The 21721-nt window shown below is 34.5% G+C and overlaps 2 protein-coding genes across 5 annotated transcripts; one reads left to right on the top strand and one right to left on the bottom strand.

Annotated features, from left to right (window-relative positions):
• Nucleotides 1-465: 465 nt before the first annotated feature.
• On the bottom strand, nt 466-1302 carry LOC142624933 (uncharacterized). Its single transcript, XM_075798656.1, has one exon. The coding sequence runs from the start codon at nt 1300-1302 to the stop codon at nt 466-468; it is 837 nt and encodes a 278-aa protein (XP_075654771.1).
• A 2592-nt stretch (nt 1303-3894) lies between these two features.
• LOC142626503 (hydroxyproline O-galactosyltransferase GALT3) lies at nt 3895-12679 on the top strand. 4 transcript variants are annotated; one of them, XM_075800342.1, is made up of 8 exons: nt 3895-4155; nt 5241-6165; nt 6531-6766; nt 6887-7165; nt 7932-8060; nt 8402-8562; nt 8658-8765; nt 12022-12679. In XM_075800342.1, the coding sequence occupies exons 2-8, from the start codon at nt 5397-5399 to the stop codon at nt 12032-12034; spliced, it is 1695 nt and encodes a 564-aa protein (XP_075656457.1). In that variant the 5' UTR covers nt 3895-4155; nt 5241-5396; the 3' UTR covers nt 12035-12679. The 4 variants fall into 4 exon arrangements, with proteins under 4 accessions (XP_075656457.1, XP_075656454.1, XP_075656455.1 ...); XM_075800339.1 differs by having other exon boundaries at nt 3902-4150; nt 8402-8578; XM_075800340.1 differs by having other exon boundaries at nt 3902-4155; nt 5275-6165; nt 8402-8578.
• Nucleotides 12680-21721: the final 9042 nt, after the last annotated feature.

Here is a 21721-nt window from a genome sequence, read left to right as displayed (position 1 = left end):
TTAGCCCTCTTCGACTCAGAATTAGAGTCCTCAACGAGTGTTCGTGCTACAAATATCACTCTGTGAGGACGAGAACCAGTCATCCCAGGAGCAACGAAGATGGCATTAATCGTGCCTAAAGGAGGCCTTGAAGAAGTGTTTCCCTAAGTAACTGATCCTGAGTGGTCTCCCTACCCATTAGGAGACAAAAACTGTTTTAATCTTCCATCCCTGACTAGTTGCTCTAATTGATTCCACAAAGTTCTACAATTCTCGGTAGTATGCCCCCTTTCCCAATGATACTATCAATGAAGATTTTGATTACACCTCATGGGGTTCCCTGCCATCTTGTTTGGCCATTTGAAGTATGGCTCATTCTGGATTTTCTCCAAAACTTGATGTACTTGTTCTCGAAATACCGTGCTAACCACCTGAGAAGCTGTAGGCCCGGATTGCCCAGCAAAATCTCTTCGGGGTTTGTTATTCTTATATCTGTCCAACCTGAAATTGAGGGATAACCTTCACCTTCCCCTTACCCTGCTGGTGGTCTTCTTCAACCCGTTTATACTCGTCGATACGGTCCATAAGCCGATGCACACTCCTTACAGGCCTCTTGGTCAGCGATTTCCTCAAATCATGCTCGACATGTAGGCCAACCTTGAAAGTCCTTATTGCTACATCATCGAAATCTCCGCCGATCTCATTAAACATCTCCCAGTACCTGTCAGAGTATGTTTTCAGGATTTCCCCTTCTCGCATGGTCATGGACAACAATGAATCTAGGGGCTGAGGAACTTTACTACAAGTAATAAAGCGAGACCCAAATGCCCGGGTGAGTTCCATAAAGGAATCAATAGAATTTACCCTCAAACCGTTAAACCATCTCATTACCACAGGTTCTAGGCTGGATAGGAAAACCTTACACATTAAAGCCTCATTCTTAGAGTGTACAGCCATCCTTTGGTTGAAGTGACTCACATGTTCCACAGGGTCTGTTCGGCCATTGTATATGGTGAATGTTGGCTGAGCGAATCGCTGAGGAAGTTTCCCTCTTTCAATTCTACATGAGAAATGTGACTTGGAAATTTGGTTCAATACTTTGCTCATAGCATCATTTCCCAGGCCCCTGCAAGATGAGTTCCTACTTCTGCGGCCATGAGGGTTATCCTCCTCATAGGAGAAAGACTCACTAAGGGGAGTCCTTGATTTGAGTCTGTAACTGCTATTTCCACCATCTTCAAAAGAAGGGTTAGAAAAGGAGGGAGTTCGGTTCTGCCGTTCGTGGCGTAACTTCCTCTTTAAACGATCTATCTCCCGCTGCATGGCCCTCACATTTTCCTCATGAGAGATTTTGCTTCCGCCTCGTGTCTGACTCTTGCTAGTGTGGGCAGTATGTACACTACCCTCCCGGTCCCTATTTCTTTCAAGATTCAGAGAGTGATCTTAACGTTGGGACCCCATAGATTTTGCATGGTGTGGACCTGAGCCTACCATAATGTTAAAACTTACTAAAGCACTAGATTCCCACAGACGGTGCCAATTGTAAGGACACAATTTGCACCTAAGCCCAAAAAAGGAAAGGAATTTGCCCAAAAAAGCTCAATACAAAGAATTTGTAGAGAGTGAGTTATAAATCTGGATTTTAATGAGTTTAGATAACAAAGATAATGGGCTAGATCACAATATGACACCGATGAGTAGTTTGTGTAACGAAAATTGTCCTTGGACTCAAGCCGAGGAGACTGGATCTTATATTTCTCTTTCCTAAATACAGGTTACAGATAGTGTTCTTATGTCTACCGTGTTTCCTTTTTTCCTTTCTCGATCCTCTTATCCTAGGGCTTTCCTCTTCCTTTTATACTTCCATTTCTCCTCTCTTTACCCTCCATGTATGGATCAGATTGCCAGGCAAGATACTTGTCTTATCAGCCCCTTCTTGAAGCTTTTAAAGATAGCTATAAGGCTGAGCCCTGCTACTCAAGCATCACTTCCTCATTAATGCGGCTAGAGAGTTAGCTGCAGAGTATTGAATGCGGTGGCAACAACTTTTTCTCTAGATATTTCATGGCTTTCCTTTGTCCTTTACCCCTGTGCTACACATCCTTATCAACAAAGTCTCATGGGACGTTGCATCTGGATGGCAGATAACACATTTCGACCTCTGCTTAGCTGATCCGAGGATATATTCCTCCTCAGACCAACTTCTCGAATGATCGCGATTAGACTTCGCTTCTCTAAAAACTAACACAAACCATTAGTAAGATGTTTACCCATCTTTGAACTGTTTAATATTCTCGGATTAGGCCCCCAGCCCAATATGCACATAAATATGTACTCCTGGATCTACCTCTCACATAGAAAAAATAGGGGAGAAAATGAGAGGGAAAAAGAAATTTATTGGAGTGTTTGATTAAATGGATTGGTGGAAGGAAAATTAGTGGAGTCTGAGAGTTTTCTACACGAGCCCATCAAAACATTTTCTCCCCAAATTGGAGAGAAAATTAAAGGGAAAAAAGCAAGTAAAAAAATGACGAAAAAAATAATGACCGAGTCTGACCTGACCCATTTGTTCTAGTTTTCCTACTCCAACCTTTCTTTTTCTCCATTGATTTTTGTCTTTTTTCTATTGTACCCATGACCCATCAATTTCAGGTTTTTTTTTTTTTTTTTGATCCTGTACTTTGTGCTTTTAATATATATATTGAAATATCCATACACAGTTTTTTTTTAAATGTTCTTTTTGTTTTATTTAATAGGGATATAATTGTAAATTTATACCAATTTCATTTTTCATTCTCTCTTTTTTTCAACACATATATATGAGAGAAAACTAACTATTTATTATATTCTCTCACTTTTCTATCCATTTTCCATTTTTTATCCTCCCACTTTTCTATTCCTTCAACCAAACAAACCCTAAAGTCTAAACTTATATAACTTGCAAAACTTCATCCTCAATACTACAAGAATTTTTGTGAAAGCCTTACACTTGATTCTCTTTGATGGAAATCTTATTTTCTTCCATAATTTATTTTGATTATTTATCATCATTTTTTTAAATATAATAAATTTTACACATTACATACCATCCTTACACCAGGTTACTCAATATATGTATGCATTTCGATAATTTTATCTATATATTTTTTAAAATATTTTATTTTATATATAATTTTTAATTAAGTATGTCCATGGCAGGGACATACTACTAGTATATCTTTTTTTTTAGAAAATACTACTAGATATCTAATAAAGCACACACAATCACAATAAATTTATGTGTGTAAGGATGTAAGCTAAAGTCAATAATACTCCATTTAGAAGGAGAGAATGGAATGAAAAAAAAAAAAATTCATTTTGGGAATATTCATTCAATTCTCTTGTTTGAGAGTTTTATGGAAGGAATGAAAAAAAATGAATCTTTTATTTGATGGTTTAAATAGAAGGAAATTGAATGAATAAGAAGGAATCGAATGAAAACTCATTCCTCCATGATTCCTTATAATCTCAAACATCCATTCCTTTCTCACAAAATACCCTTAAATATTTGGCATATAATTTTAAAATAGGGGTATAATGGTAAAGTAACTACAAAATTATTACATTTCATTAATTTTTATTTATTTATTTTAAAACATTTAAACAAGATTACTTGTTTCTATTTTATTACTTTATGAACTTTCAAACAAAGTATGATTTTTTTTCTTAAAAAAAATATCATTACATCTCATAATTAAACATTTATTAACGTTAAACATGTGTTTTTAATGGCACTCGTCAACACTTAACAGTACCCATCAAACAGGCCCTCAACATCCAAGTCACTGTTTCAACCCCCATGTTCCGACAAAGCATTAATCAAGAGTATCAAGTAATCAACTGCTAAGGACTAGGATTTGACAAGCCACCTTCCAAAAACGACCTCGTTTCATTCCCACCTGAACAAACAGAACTCAAAAAACGCTTCCCCTCAAGGTTTCAGATAAACTTGAAGCTCAAAGAAAAAAAAAAGGTCAGTTTAGTTCCTTCTCAAAAAAAAAAAAAAAGGGTCAGTTATTTGGATGAGTTCTAAAACGAACTGAAACAAAAACAAAGAAGTTTTTGTTGCTCCACTTTCAGATTTGAGATCTTCAAGTTCTTTGTTCTTTCCAACTGAAGAACGAAAACCCATGTAAGGTATGCATGATTCTATATTTCTGTGAAGGTTTTAAAGCTTTTTAGTTGTATATTTAAGTACATTGCTTTGGCTATTATAGCTAAGATTAGAAACTCATCAAGATGATTCTTAAGTACCAAACATGGACTTGGATGATTTATTTTTGATCTGGGTCGTTCAAATGGTTAATTAAAAGATAATATTGTTGACAATGCTATGTTAATGTTAGTGGACTTGCTTGCTTACATACATGGAAATTAGGTTAATTTTGATCCGTGTGCTTAAGAGTATCTTTCCTTTTTTATTTATTTAAAAAATATAGATAAGTAGATAGTATAGGAGGGAGAGGTGCATTTGAACCAGCAGCACAAAAGATGCCATTACCATTGGACTATTAATCGGCCTAACATGTGGGATTTTTAACTTATTAAACGGGAGGTAGTGAGGACTGAGTAGACATTGTTCAAATTAAGGACCGCCTTCTTTGATACCATGATAAATTTCCATTAGTCGTAAAAGCTTAAGTTATTTAGAAAGGATGAATTTGATTAATTAATCATTAGTTTAACAGAAGCTAGGAAGTTTTTAGTTTGATTTCCTTTGGTAGCTTCTGAAATTGTTATGACTTTGTGGTTGTGTTTTATTGGCCATGCTGTGCAGTTTCCAATTTTCGATCAATTGGTTGTTGAGAACACAAAAGGAAAAGAAAAGTGAAGCTTAGCTGCTTGGGTTCTTTTACTCTTTTTGTGTGTGTTTTAAGTCCAAAACTCAGATTCATCTTAAATAACTCAAATGGATTTATTAAGCTTGGTTGAGGATATTTTGTGTCTTGGGTCATGAATAATAAATGTTAACAATTTTATGATATCTTTCATTTTTCTATACTTCCTCTGCAAATTACGGGGCTTTTTAATTAATGTTGATTTTACCCTCTCTTTTTTTCAAAACTTTTGGTCTTTTTTTTGGGATTTTTAATTTGTAAGATTTGATCCTAAGAGATAAACTAGTCCCACCCACACCTTCAATGACCTGAGCCATGGCCCAAAATGCTTTGTTTTTGTATGTTACCAATTGTTTTGTTTTGACATTTGAAACTGTTTTACAGCTTCCTTTTGATCCGAACTATTTGACAATGACAGAAGATGACAATCCATGAACAGGGCTACATATTTGGTCACAATTATTCCTTGTGAAATGGATAAAAGAAGAGTTCTATGGTTTTACAGCCCTCTTACTTTAATTTAGCTTAAATTTGTTGAAAATGAAGAAGTGGACTGGAGGCATGTGTATCGTGGCTCTTGCAGCGATCTTGGTTCTCCGTTACAGCCTTACAGGAATCCAGCCACAGAAGCAGTCAGCATATGATTTCTTTAGAAACCATCCGACCAATGATTCTCAAATGAAGGACAGTGGCACCATTAAGTCTTCTAAAATGGAAGTGAAAAAAGTATCAAAGTCGTTAAAAAAGCCCCCTCTTAAAGATATTGAAGGGCTCAGTGATCTGTATGCTTCTAAAAATATTTCTGAGGAAGAATCAAAGGCCCTGCTTGTATGGGCTCACATGCGTATGCTACTTTCCAGGAATGACAGTTTTCCTGAAACAGCTGATGGAGTCAAAGAGGCTTCCATAGCATGGAAAGATTTACTCTCCACAATTGAGATAAAAAAAGCCTCCAAGTTTAGCAACAGTAACAACTCCGATGATAAAAATTGTCCATACTCTGTTAGTACACTTGATAAGACAGCAATGAGTGATGGAGTCATTCTTGAGCTCCCTTGTGGTCTAGTTGGGGATTCTTCAATTACTTTAGTTGGCATTCCCAATGGAGAAAATGGAAGCTTTCAAATTGAACTCGTAGGATCGCAACTTTCTGGGGAGCCAACACCTCCTATTAACTTGCATTTCAATGTCAGTCTTCCTGGAGATAATATGACAGAGGAGCCATTTATAGTTCAGAACACATGGACTAGTGAAGCTGGTTGGGGCAAAGAGGAAAGATGTCCTGCTCATGGTTCTGCTATCATCAAAGGTATGTTCCATTACAATTTTCTCATTAGCCAGATTTGCATCATGTCAGAGTACTGCTAGTGTAACTAGTGCAAACCAATTATATTGCAGCCTTGCATGCATTCAAAACTTTACTTCAGATTTATTGGTGACTGAGCCTTACTCTCAAGTCGCATCCTTTGTATTGGCAGAGAACAAACACATAAGTCACATAGGAAGAATCATTCATATCATGTGTTTCCTGTACCTAAGTGTAAAATTTAGACACATATTAAATGCTAATTATCTTCTTTTTTCTTTTTCTTTTTCTTTTCTTTTGTGCTCTTTAACAGATTCAAAAGAATGATTCTTGCCATTAATATCTAACATATGTTGACAAATTTGCAGTTGATGGACTTGTTCTTTGCAATGAACAAATTGCCAGGAGCACTGTGGAAGATAATCTGAATGTAAGTCGTCCTACAAGTGACATGTTTACAAATGTTTCCAGGGAAAGTGCCCATGGAAGTGTGAGTTTCCCATTTGTTGAAGGGAATCCCTTCACTGCCACATTGTGGGTTGGTCTGGAGGGCTTTCATATGACCGTAAATGGAAGGCATGAAACGTCTTTTGCATATAGGGAGGTAAGGTGTGAGATTACTTATATGATACATATTAAAGTGAGAAGCTGGGTAATATTTTGAAATTATGCATTTTGATAGGAGTGATCACTCCCACCCTGGATGCAATTTCTACCAATGCAGAAACTTGAACCATGGTCAGTTAACAGAGTCAAAGTGGCGGGTGGTTTGGATCTCTTATCTGCCTTGGCTAAAGGCTTACCTGTTTCTGAAGATAATGATTTGGTTGTTGAAGTAGAGCACCTCAAAGCTCCGTCTGTTTCAAGAAAACGACTTACATTGTTGATTGGGATTTTCTCTTCGGGAAATAATTTTGAGCGTCGTATGGCACTGAGGAGGTCTTGGATGCAATATGAGGCTGTTCGCTCTGGGGATGTAGCTGTCCGATTTTTCATTGGCCTTGTAAGTGATAAAATGTATACTGTGCGGAGTAACTTTGTTCATATCAAGATATTCTTCATAGTATTCCATTTGCTCTGCCCTTTCCCTAAAGGAAATCTAAAGCTGTAATCTTGTTTTCCTGGTTGTGCTGGTTGTCTGTTAAGAGTGTTTAGGCATACTAATTGATAGATTACCATTGGTTCTAAAAGCTTAAGCCATTAGGAATGGTGAATTTAATCATTTAAACATTGTTCTAACAACCTCTCTCACTTGTGGGTCCAGAAATCACAGTAATAAGTGGGGTCCAAGTCCAAGCCAACACTGACATTTTTAACTTTTTAAATGGAAGGTAGAGTGAAGACAAGATTCAAACTCAAGACCATATGTGCTGATACCATGATAAATTACTTGTCCCAAAAGCTTAACTTATAAAAGGGTGAATTTAACCATTCAATGACTATTCTAACAATAATCATAAGTTATTGCTTATTGTTGTTGAGATAAGTTTTGTTAAACTTTTTGTGTAAAGTATCACTGTTTGCTAACTTGTTATTGCCTAAGATCTTGAGCTCTGTATGCAGTTGCTAAGCAAACTGCATATCTGAAAAAGAATGAAACTACTGTTCCCTACATTCTTGATTTTCTTAATCTGAGTTAAAAAAAAAAAAAAATTATAAAACTGCTATACTATGACACTCTTGATAGATAGGGCATGGTAGTCCTATCTATCAATATTTACTCTTGATCAGGAAGTGTTATGGTGACTTTAATATTTTTGAACCTGCAGCACAAGAACAACCAAGTCAATTATGAGCTATGGAGAGAAGCTCAAGCATATGGGGATATCCAGTTGATGCCCTTTGTTGATTATTACAGCTTGATCACTTTGAAAACAGTTGCAATTTGCATCTTTGGGGTAAGTTAAGTAGATTCAAATATTAGAAAGAGAAAATCATGGGATTGCTGCCATCTCTTTATGGTTCACCTTATTGACAGTACTACTTGCTAGTTGCTACTTTAAGGCTGTTAGCAATATTATTCCTTGACTCATCTTATATTATGTATATATATTAATAGCATTCTTGTTCTCTGTCCTCAAATCTTTTTCTGGTTACAGTACTGAATAGAACTAAACATGGCACTTTGTTGCTATATTAATATATGCTCTTTATGGTTATCGTTAGATGTGGCGGTCCATGATTGAAAACTCAAATTCTGTATTTGCTTATAGAAACATCTTGTTTTCTTACTATGCAGACCAAAATTCTCCCTGCCAAATTTATCATGAAAACAGATGATGATGCGTTTGTTAGGATTGATGAAGTTCTCTCTAGCCTCAAGGGAAAGGCACCTAATGGACTCTTGTATGGTCTTATTTCTTTTGAATCAGCACCCCATAGGGATAAAGACAGCAAATGGTATATAAGCACTGAGGTATCCATCTTGTCAGATTTCACTTTACAAGAATGATATTTTGCTCTTTGATCTGACTTCGAGAACTTTTTATTTTAAGGAATGGCCACCTGCTTCATATCCACCATGGGCCCATGGTCCAGGATACATTATCTCTCGGGACATTGCAAAATTCATTGTTCATGGTCACCATGAAAGAGAGCTTAAGGTAAAATTTACTTTTTTACAAATTGTAAAAGCAAATTTGATTTATCATTACAAAATCCATTGTCTATGGCCGTCAGGAAGGAGATCTCAGGGTAAAATTTTCTGACTTACAAATAATTTGCTTGATAATTTTCTGGCCAACATAATAATTTTCTAAGCTTCTCTTTGAGTTTTGTAGAACACGTATCATTTGCTTGATAAATAATTGAAATTGCTCTTTAAAAAAAAAGTAGTTGAAACACATGTATCATCTACTTAATAAATGATTAAAACTTCTTTTACACAAAAAGAAGTACAATAAAGGGGGGGGGGGGGGGTAGTATTTTGGTTTTGTTGGAATAATCAATCGAAAGATTAGAAAGTCTCATTTTTGTTGACAAGTCTTGAACGTCATTGCAAGCAACTTTGATATATCATTACAAAATCCATTGTCTATGGCCGCCAGCCAGGAAGGAGATCTCAGGGTAAAATTTTCTGACTTACAAATCTCAAAAACAATGCTAACATAATAATTTTTCTAAGCTTCTGTTTGAGTTTTTTAGAACACATATCATTTGCTTGATAAATAATTGAAATTGCTCTTTAACAAAAAAGTAGTAGAGACATATGTATCATCTACTTAAAAAATGATTAAAACTTATTCTTTTACACAAAAAGAAGTACAATAAAGGGGGGAGGGGGGTAGGATTTTGGTTTTGTTGGAACAATCAATAAAAAGATTAGAAAGTCTCATTTTTGTTGACAAGTCTTGAACGTCATTGCAAGCAACTTTGATATATCATTACAAAATCCATTGTCTATGGCCGTCAGGAAATAGATCTCCGGGTAAAATTTTCTGACTTACAAACCTCAAAAACAATGCTAACATAATAATTTTTCTAAGCGTCTGTTTGAGTTGTTTAGAACACGTATCATTTGCTTGATAAATAGTTGAAATTTCTCTTTTAACAAAAAGTAGTAGAAACTTGTGTCATCTGCTTAATAAATGGTTAAAGCTTCTCTTACACGAAGAAGTACAGTAAAGTGGGGGGGGGGGGGGGAAGTATTTTGGTTTTGTTGGAACAATCAATGGAGAGATTAGAAAGTCTCATTTTTGTTGACAAGTCTTGAACGTCATTCCAAGTATTACTCAAGTCTGTCGCTTCATTTAAGCTATACACATTTGCTCCTGAATGTTGAGAGCAAAATTTGGAGGCAGGACAGGGTGAAGAATGCATCATGGGTGAGGAGAATATTGAAAATACGAAAATGTAATAAAAAAAGGATGTTGTTACTTAGTGGGGAATAGAGAGGATATACTGATATAGATGCATGGAAGGAAAGGAAACTTGGGTTCCTTGGTTGCCAGATTTCAAGCCAAGGCCTAGATGTGCTGAGCTAGGAGCTATGCCTCTTGAAGTCAGCAGCTTATTAAGGGAAAACTGGTGGGAATGAGATCCTCTGAAGTAGTATTATTATTTTGACAGGGAATCAGCCGATTCGATTTTTTTCAAATTTCCCTCTCTCTAGTGCCCAAAGCTGATCAGAATAGAGCAGATATTCTGTTAAGTCTACGTACTGTCTACAAAACCTTTACAGACTTAACAACACAAATTCTGAGCTTTGGTGGGTTGTGGAAGTTAAGGGTTCATGAAAGGCTAATGTTCTTTCTTTAGAGGGTAGCAGCTGACGTAAACCCTGTTAAAGGAAGGATCAGCAAGCATTGTCATTTGAAGAGGTGGAGTGCTGCTTATGTGGGATATGAAATATCACTGCATTTGTCTCAGAAATGTGAGTTTGCAGAACAGTTTCGTTTGGAAACCATTGGAATTTCAGGGTGATACTCTGGAAGTTAATGGCGTAGAGGAGTTTGTTAAGAAACTGTTGAATGCATCAGCATTAAGAGAACTGCAAGCAAAAATGAAGCAGGAATGGGATGTAATAGCTGCTGTTACTCTTGAAGCCATCTGGAAGGCAAGGAACAATGTTGTCTTGAGAAAGTGTCCATTTGGCCAGAAGAGGTTGTAAGGAGAGTCTAGGTTTGCTCTATGTACTTCATGCATAGAGTAGCCTTTCGTGTGTGTGTGTGTGTATATATATATATCACTCTTACTTATAAAAAAAAAAAGGTTGTTAGGAGAGTGCAGAGGATGGTCAACATCCACCTTGGCAAGGATAAAGTTTTGCAGTGTGAATCCACTTGGTCCTCCCCTCCCAAAAACAGGGTTAAGTTAAATGCTGATGCTGCTGCAAGGAACCTTTTGTGGCAGCTATTACAGCAGAGGGTGAAATTTTGGAAGCCTGGTCCATGAAAATCCATACAACTAATCTGCTTACAGCAGAGACCCTGGCATTCAGATTTACAATTATTTTAATTATAGACCATGGCCTCAACAATGTAATATTTGTGGGAGACTCAAGTAGTGGTGCAGGCTATTACAAGGTTAGGACATGAGGTTCTCTTGTGGTTATGGGTTTAAAGCTGTTTTGTTCAAATGGGTTAGAAGGAATGAAATATGCTGGTCCACTTGTGTTGTAAATGAATGTTGTTGGATGCCATTTCTCAGTCTATCCCGCTGGTTTTTTGGTCTGAGCTTGCCTGAATAAAAAGGTTCCACGACTTTAAATAACTCTTCCATAGGAAACTAATCCAAATTTTTCTTACAATTTGCCACACCAAGGTGAAAGTATTCAAACCTAAACAGATGCGCTAACCAGACTGCGCTACACCTTCTCTTACCCACTCACTAGCTCTTCGTCATTCACCTTTCACACTGCTGGCAAATTCAACCATTTTCACCACAGCTTGAATCCCGTTCAATCCATAAACACGTTGAGTCGGGGTCTCCTACCATCCCATGTTGCTCACACCAACATGTCTCAATCTGACATAACTACCCATCTGCTTTAAAAAAGTTCACTTCTATGTCTCCACCAAGGTAACATCTAATTAGATGTTTGTAATTTAGTTTTGTTGGCTGTTCTGTTGAAATGAAATTTCCATTTAGGACCACCCCACTTTCCACAAAAAAAGAAAAAAGAAAGTAGCAAGCCATCAAGGTGCACTTACAATAGGGAAGCTATACTAGTTAATTTCCAAGGTATATCAAGATAGCATGTTTGGAATTCTATGTCAAAGAATCATTTGAGCCTTCAGTGTCACCATGATGCATGCATCAGGAATAATTTAATCACCAAAGAACTGTATTTTAGTGATAGTTGCTAAGTTGGACTTTCACTTATGTTAATTTTTCTTTGTCAACTTGTACAATTTTCAGCTTTTTAAACTAGAAGATGTTGCAATGGGCATATGGATAGAACAATTCAAGAAAAGTGGCCAAGAAGTGCATTACATCAATGATGATAGGTTTCACAATGCTGGATGTGAACCAAATTATGTTCTCGCCCATTATCAAGGCCCGAGGAAGGTGCTATGCCTTTGGGAGACGCTGCACAAAGAGCACCAGGCCCTTTGCTGTGAGTAAATATCAACCTTAGTGATACAGGACTCTTCAATGTAAAGATGAAGTAAAAAGCAATCCGGCAACCAGAAATGGAATTGCAGTTCATGCAACTGTTGATATTTTTCTCCAATTCATGCTCCTGGTGACATGCTATACAAGTTGAACCATTCAGATATTCTTTGGTGCAACTAGGATGAACTGAGTTTGTCCTCTTTTTTTCTTTTTTTTACTGCTCATTTTCTTTTTGTTTTCTCATTCTTTCGGGGTGATTTCTTCTCAAATTTTGATGAAATTTGTATCTCAAATTATTTGTTAATTTGTGCTGATCGTTTTGACTTTTGTGCAGAGGTCAATGTTTAGTACATGAAAGTGTGTTATTGATTACAAAAACAAGTTGAAAGAGTTTGTCGTTTGACCTCTTTTGGTTCTATTTTTGTAGAATAAAATAGCCTTTCGGTCTGTCTTTTTCTTCTGAAAAGGTACAAGGTAGTGGATTTATTTTTAATAAAGTGCTTTATATATATATATATATATATATATATTAGAGGTAGTGCATTTATATTCCAAATTTCCAATTCTAATAATCATAGAACATTGAAGGCTTACAAATCATAGAACATTTAAGCCAAGCGAAATCCATTTGAGCGATTGGTCTGAGCCGTGTAATGTGCACCATCCAGTTTGTGTAATGATTAATATTCCTCTCTCTCTCTCTGTCTTCATATATTGATGAACGTATGTGAACATATTCCATTGACAAATGTGAAAAAAAGATTGTAGGTAGATCACATGTTTAATTTTTTTTTTTTATTACTTTTTAGCTGTGATGGGATTGATCCAAAGCATTCATAATGTTGTGTTGTTTCAGAAATATTGGTGGTAGACTGGCGGTTGACTCAACCAGCCCACGTGGCATACCGCATACATTAGCAATTTGGGATAATTTCCAGAACAGCCAACTAAGCTCCTAGATTTGCAAGTGACAAAATTTATTGGAAGATGGAGGGATACGGGTCCAAATGGCTGATGTATAAAATGAGAATTTGCTGTTTTATTTCTTCATTTAAAAAAAAAAAATTCTAAATAATATTAAGCAATCTATTTTATTTTCTTCTTCTTTATTTTCCTTAACATAAAAAATGTTCAGTTTTAATTAATAACAGTCTTCTTGTCATTTCGTGTCTTAATTTTTTTAAGAATTGCTATATACTGATGATGGCCTATGTTGTGTTGTGTCCGTATTTCTTAGGGATGTGGGCGATTTTGTGGGTTATGATGGCTTTCATAGTAGAGAAAATTTAAGAGTTGCAGTAGATTCCGGGCGGCGAATTCAAGTAAAAATAATAGATAAAAATACTCCGTTTGTAGAACTAGAATTATAAATTTTTTTAAAAAAGTTACGATCTTAAAACAACTCAAAATTTATAATGAGTCAGTGGGACCTATGTTTTTTGGGAGTGGTGTATGTCGGGTTTGAGCTTAAATAATGATGATTAGACAACATATGAAGGTTTTTATGATGGCATTAGTTTTTTTTTTTTGAAAGGGATGGCATTAGTTTTGTTGTTGATTTTGGAGGGATCTATTGATAAAGCATTTTGTGTGAGGGTCTCTCTCCATGGTGCTTGGTTTCAGCTAATTACCAATGGGCGGGTGTGATAATGATTTTGGACGGTGGTTATTGTGGATTTCGGTCTTGATAATGGTTTTTTTTTTGGCCGTGGGTGAGTCGTGTGACTATTTGTGATATGGGGGGTGTGTTACTTGGCTTTTAGTTTGGCAGTGATGTGAGCATAAAGTCAGTTATATTTAAAAATTAGTTGCTAATACGTGGAAAGGAATGCAATGCATAGAAAAATTTGATGAAAAATATTTATATATAATATATATTTAATTAATAAATAAAAGTTAATTTTTTTATTAAAAAACTTTATGTCAATCTTGTCTTTACAAATTAAAAACATGATATTCTCTCTTGTTTTATTCTAGGATAAATTTTTATAATTATAGTAGTTATTAATATGAATATATTTATTTATGGAACTATTTTTCTATCATTTAAAGAAATTATAATATTATTACAAGATTTTCATGAAACGTGTAAATATTGAAAGTCAAATGCTTTAAATATACTAGTCGGCAATCCAAACAATACATGTGAAGGTTTATCCTAATACAAGATTTTCTTTTTATTTTACTTTTTTTGCCTTAAATATAAAATCAGCAATATATTAGTTATTAATTAAAATTTATTAGGATTGTATTTGTATATGGAATTATCAATTCTACTATTTAAAGAAAATATGATGTGAGAATATTCTAATGGGGGTTTAAATATAGAATGAAATTCAAAATGATATGTAAAATTGTGTAGTCTTCAAAATTAGGTGGCAAATATTATGATTTATGAAGTCAACCAACAATCAAATGTCTTCAGTTTAATATTGAATATAGATATAGATATAGATTATAGAAATGTGTTTTGTGTTTGGGCTCTAGAGGCTTATGAGCATAAGTGTGTTTGACATTTTTACCAGGTAATGTGCATTTGTTTCAGTTTTTAAGAATCAACATGTAGTTAAGCATTCTCCCAAAAAAAAAAAAATGTAGTTAAGGGCTTTATAGTTTAAGTGACATCTTTTAATATTTGCACCAGAAAGGTCCCTAACATTAATACTATGTGTCAATTTAGTTTCTAACATTTTAAATGTATCAACTTAGTTCTTAATTTCCTTCTCAAAAAAAAAAAAAAAAAAACTTAGTTCTTAATTTTTTAGTATTGTGTTAAAGTAGTTTATGAGTTATGTAATAGATGGTAATAGATAGAAATTACTAATGTGACTAACAAGGAACTAAACTAAGTTGTCATGTGAGCTGCCATGTGTTTACAATTATTTTATATATATTAAAAAAAAACTGAACCATGCATAATGTTAATGAATTGGATCTAAAAAGGCTATTGGTTAATGAATTGTGTTGATTTTCCTTTGCAGTAATTGGATACATAAAACTGTTATTCGATCCGCAAGATTCCTGATTTGAATTACCACAAAGTTTTGTCATTTGCATCCTGAGATTAAGTTTGGTAGATGCAAGTATTAGAACAAAAAAAATTATGATTTAACTTACTGATAGATCTAATCGCTGCTTCTAAGATTTTTAGCTCTATTATGCCTTGCCTCATCTCATATGAACTTATTTATCTCAATCAACCATTCTAGTTCTCAATCCTCAGATATTTTTCTGGTTACAGTACCAAATAGAAGAGTTGAAGAACTTTTTGTTTGTGGAGAGGTCAATGTCTAGGTTCAAGCGTTTCATTATTTACAAAACGAAGTTGAAAAGCTTTTTGTTTGACCTCTTTTGGTTCAATGTAGTGGTTTTATATTCCAATTCTAATAAATAATCATACAACATTGAAGGCTCACAAATTTCCCAATATGTTACACTTTATAAACTTTAATTTGGTTCGACCATTAATCGATTCGTTGGTCTGAGCCGTGGAATGTGCACCATCCAGTCTTTGTGATGAGCAATATGTCACCTTTCCCATCTGTAGGGAAAAATTACCACGAAATTTTTCAACATATGAGAACAAAATATAGAAGAAAACACACCTCAAAGAAAAATTAATCACACGCACAAGACAGTATTTACGTAGTTTGGCAATTTGCCTACGTCCATGGAGTTGCAAGAATTTCATTATTATCAGGGAAAAATACAAAGTGCGGTAGTACAGTTTTTCTCACTCTCAAAAGCGACAACCAACAAACCCTAATAACAAAAACAGTGTTTTCTACATTCTGCGCACAAGATTCACAATGGATTACAAAACAGGCTAAAAAATTTTCTCGGGGCACTGCCCTTGGACCCCCAAACCTCTGCTTCATGGACTTAGCCTCAAAAAATCTCTCATTAAAAACCACACAACATTATTCAGGTCGGGTCCAATCATCAACCGGATCAAACACAATTAGGCTCCACAAAACCCAACACCATCATATATTGATGAACATACATTAACTTTGTTGATGGGATTGATCCAAAGCATCTTAACGTTGTTTCGTAAATCAACAATATTATAATAATAAATTTTACAATCATATCAAACAATCACTAAAATTATGTTTAGTATACATTAATTAGAGCATCCATAGCAGTGAAGCTAAAAATTTAGTTATTTGGCACCACAAAAAATTATTTTATCTATTTTACCTACATATATATTATAGCAGAGAATCTATTTTAGCTTTCAATACGATAAAATAATATAAACATCACAATAAAATAAGATATCTACTATAATAAAATAATATATCCACTACATACAACCATCAAAGCCACACACACAACCACAACCACCACCACCACCACCACAGCCCACAAAAAAGAAAAAAAAAATCAACCAAGCCCAAACCCACCAGGCAACACCCACACCCACCACCACGAAACCCACTCGAGCCACCACCACAAACACACCGTATTGAACCCAGCGACCCACTCACGAACCACATTGACCCACCATAGCACACCAAAGCCGATGAACCCAACCGCCGCCAACTATTCAACCACACCACAGCCACAACCCACCAAAGTCGACGAACCCAGCCACTCACCGACGTTGATCGGCGGTTTGGGACGGTTGGGTCGGTGACATTGAGGATGAGTCGGGCCACTACCGTTGGTGAAACAGAGAGGTGAGAGTTTGAGAGAGTGAGCTTAAGAGAGTTTTGAGAGATGAGAGCTTTAGAGAGTGACACTGAGAGAGAAGCATGGTGAGAATAAAAGAGTATAAAAAAAAAAACGTATATAATTTTAATCTAGGCTGGAGAATAAAATTTTATTTATTTATTTTTTAGCTCTCAGCTATAGTGTATAGCCATAAATAGCTGTACAGTATAGCAATGAAGGAAAAAATATATATATATTTAGTTCCATTGCTGTATGGTTGATTTTTGTGTTTTGGTAGAGCTAAAATAACTATATAGTTATTTAGCTCCATTGTTACAAGTGCTCATACAATTTATCACCTCAAGAATTATTAAAAAAAAAAAGAGTTTGTAAAATTTCTCTTGTATCTAAACCTACTGTTCATAAATAAGACATACACATATATGAATATGACTCTACTGCTAGATTTCATCAAAAAAATGACTCCACTGCTAGATGCCTGGGGCAACAGCTTCACTGAAAATAGAGAAACCCACCAAAAATCAGTCAGTTCAGACAAAGCAGGGAAGGGACACGGCTTCTTTTTTTTTTTTCCTTCGATGTGAGAAACTTAAACGTCCAGGTGTGTTTTACTCTAGATGCATCCTCAAGATACCCTCCACCTAGCCCAAACACCCTAAAAATCCCATCAATATAGCGTGTGCTATTTAAAAATTTTAGCATTTATATGCCTACTGCCTACCCCTCTGTCTCAACTCTCAAGTAACCAAGTCCTTTGTCCCAAAAAATAAATAAAATAAAAAAGTTTTTAGTTGATAATTCAACCCATTTCATGCCTAAAACGTGATCAACCAAACAAAACTGCTTCTCAACAATATAATCATAAGTGCTTGTGGTTGGAGGAACGGCTATCGTTCAAGTTTCTAGAAGAAAACTTTACATACATATATATTTAGAATTTATTTGGGATCCACTTATTTTGTTGAAATTGAAAACTTTTTGCTGAAAGTACTGTAAATAAAGATAAAAATTAGCTGAAATAGTACAGTAAAATTCATAAATAGTACCAAAAAGTGTAGTGGAACCCATGAATAGTAGCAATAATAAGCTGAATAGTAAAATAAATTGACAAAAATAACTTTTGCCAAACACACATTTAGATTAAGTTAGAGTAAAATTTCTATCTTATATATTAAAAAAAATTAATGGCTAGCAATAAATTTTTAAAATGGGAATGGATCGAAAAATAAGCTTGACAACAAAAATGAATTTTAGGGGTGAACTTGTTTCAAAATTAAATTTTAGCAACAAAAATGACAATTCAACCGAACTTAAAATGTGTAATTCAACTTTTAGCTTATCATTGTTTTTTTATTAGAAAAAAATACATTAATAAATGCTAAGTATGCGCTTGAATTGGCATTTTTTTAGCAAATCCGTGAGTCTACATTTTTTTTTGGGTCCATGGATATTGTTTACGGGCCTACAAAAGTCAGCAAAACATAATTTTCTCTTTCTCTTTAGGTCTCACAGTACTATTCACGCATTCAAAAATTATTTTAATACAACATTTTCAACAATAAATTTTTAATTTTTAGCAAATAAACTATATAAACATCCCATAAATCACACAATGATTTTTTTAGCAACACATCCTTGATAAACAAGTTTAGACTAGATCCTCTAATACTATTTCTAACCAGAGTAGACCCTACAAAAAGTAGCCTGCAATTACTTTCTCATTTGCAAGGTGGCTTGTACTATTTGCACCATTTCCGTGCCCACTACCTATCAAGCACCATCTTCTCTATGTGAATATAAAAAAAATACTATGCAAAGTCAACATCTTGACAGATAGAGAGATTAACGTGTTGCCTAAGTTCTCTCTAAACTTTTCATTTTTGTTTCTTTGAAAATGTTTATTATCTAGACAAGTAAAATGGATAATGGAAAGAGAACTTCCATTCTAGCTATAGTGAAAAGGAAAAAATTTAGCATAAAATAAAAATCTGTGATAAGTACAAAGTTTGGTTAAAATGTGGTTGTAGCCTAAGCTATAGTTCTCATTTCAAAAAATTAACATGATTATATATTTTGAAAATCTAATTGCTAAATTATATGTTTTTAACATGAATATCAAACTTTATACCAATCAGATGTTATTTAATATATTATTTGTAAATTTATTTTTGATGCATAATTTTAGACTGTAAAATTTAAAATTTAAAAATTTAATTAATGATATAGTTATTACTTTTCAATTTTTTTTAAAATTTTGATTGACGCTAATCCGATGCTATTTACGTCATGTGAATATGCGATTAGGATTGGCTTTAAACAATGAATTGGAGTTTATTTGTGTTTACACCTTTACAAGTTGTGGCTGAGACCTCATTTGGATCTGACGGCAAGCACTAATTATTAAACGCCACTATTGAGAGCCCACGTACGCAACCCCATTATGACTAAACAAAGCACTAAGAAAGGTGGTTAATCATTGGTTTCTTCAATGAAACGTACCCTATTACTTAAAAAAATGGACGACCTCATGACCTAATAAAGAAAAAACAAAACAATAGTATAAAGAAATATTTTAGTGAATTCACATTCAACTTCCATTGAGAATCATGTGGGCAAAAAGGGGAGCAACCACGTCTACGTTTTTTTCTCATACCATTATTGAGAGAACAGAACACTATTTCTTTTATGAGATTGCCTGGTGGTGATTTTACATTCAATTATTATGTGGACAAAAATGTAGCATATTTCTAAAGGATATCCAATGATCCACTCAGCTACTTTCGATCAAGTTAGTGGGAAGGATATAATTTTGAAAGGCATAATTTAGTTTCAATTTCTTAGGTATAATATATTAAATTATTTAATTAAATTTAAATGCAATAATTACATTGATAAATTCAACATAATTATATGTTTGAACCCAATTAGAATAACTTAATGTACTACATCTTAAAAACAATACCTAAATTATGTCCTTTTTAAAATGAGTTGTGATTATCAAAGTGGTTGATAAACTTCAAGATCTCCCCCAGCATGGGTTTATTAGTTATAGAATAATAATCATAATTAATAATAACATTATCCAAAATAATAATAATAAAGCTTTAAGCCTTCAACCGTTAAGAGTGTTTGACAAACTATACTGTTAAAGTGTTTTGAAGTTGTTAGTATCTTTTTATTTTTATTTTTTTTTTCTTATATACTGAATAGATAAAGAGTTTTTATATGTGAAACATGACAAAAGAACAAATAATAAATGTGCTTAGTATTTACATACTTGATCTCTATTTATTCAATCAATATTTATTAGCTCTCTATTTAGATATGGCAATGAAATTAGGGAGAGCCAGATCATGGGTGCCTTGCACTAAGTTGTTTGATAAAACAATAATACAAAGTCCAAATGTATTTAACATTGCATTGAAATAAAGTAAAAACACAAAGTTCATAATGGTCATAATTGCAGTTTTATAAATTTAGAAAATGGTAAATTACAAAAACCTCCTTTGAGGTTTGGAGCAATGATACTATATCCAAAATTTTAAAAGAAATGACACTCTCCTTCCTTGAGATTTAAAGAAAATTAAAATACTGATCTAGTAGTGTGAGATTGGAGGATTGCACATGTCAGAAAAAATAGTCAAATATTCGAAGAGGTTTAGATATCATTGTTTGTAAATATATATATATATATATATATATATATATATATATATATATATATATATATATATATATATATATATTGTGGGGAGTAAAGAGATCTGAGCAAGTATTTGGGCCTTGGGCTTCATTGACGGGTTCCAGACCGTTTTTTTTTTGCTAAAGGCCTTTAAGATTGTAAGTTGGCCCACAGGGCGAAGGTCCGAGGATTCATCCGATGACTAATCTCCCCTCGGAAAGACCCGCGATGACCCCGGGATTCGCCAAGAAGATTATAGGCAGTGTTCTGGACGAACTGTTGGTTAAGAGGGGGATCTAAATACCTTCTAGACGCCACGGAGTGAATGAAATATCTTAGAAAAAGGCTGCTACCTCCACATTAAAGACCCTGCACCTACCTCTCTGGCCGCATTAATGGGGAAGTGACCCCTGAACAGTAGGATGGACCTTCTGACCATTGTTTAAAGACTTCAGGAAGGTGATGGAAAGGAGAAGAGAGGATCTAAGGGTAAGATTTGTGTGACACGTGGATAAAGAGGGAAGAAGAAGAAGTATTTTAGGAAGGAAGAGAGTAAAGAAAAAGGGGAAGAGGAAGGTAGCTAGACAAGGACTAAGAATTGCAATCTTTGAAAGAAAAAGAGAAATAATACATAAATCGTCCTCAGCTTACGTCCTCGGAGGTTCATTTGCCCTATTTGTCTATTGTTTGCAAACACTGTAACATTCTAGCCTGTTCATCAAGCTTTGAACACCATCAAACTAGATTGCGAACCTACACTCTACAAATTTAATTGCTTAAGGCTCATTGGGCCTGAGTTCACGTTTGTTTTTAGGTCCAGGCGCAATTGTGCACTTACATATATATTAATCATTCTATTAATAACAATAACAAAACCAAAAATAAAAAGATTCTCTTGATCAGGCTCTAACCATGATTAGTAAAAAATTAAATACTATATATCCTTCCTTGTCATCAAACTTACAAAAAGACAAAAAAACACTTCATGAGCAAATTCTTTGCATAACCCTAAAAACAAGAAACTCTAAGCAGATACGTCATCGAATGAAATTTGAAAAATTACCCAAGTTGATTGGATAAGTGTGTGGGGTCAAAAAAAAAAAAAAGAAGCACCACCCTAATTCCTAATGGAATTAGCCA

Source organism: Castanea sativa, chromosome 2 (assembly GCF_040712315.1).
Source record: "Castanea sativa cultivar Marrone di Chiusa Pesio chromosome 2, ASM4071231v1".
In the NCBI taxonomy this organism is placed as follows: Eukaryota; Viridiplantae; Streptophyta; class Magnoliopsida; order Fagales; family Fagaceae; genus Castanea; species Castanea sativa.
Note: the sequence above shows the minus strand (reverse complement) of the source record. Positions and strands in the feature narration are given on the sequence as shown.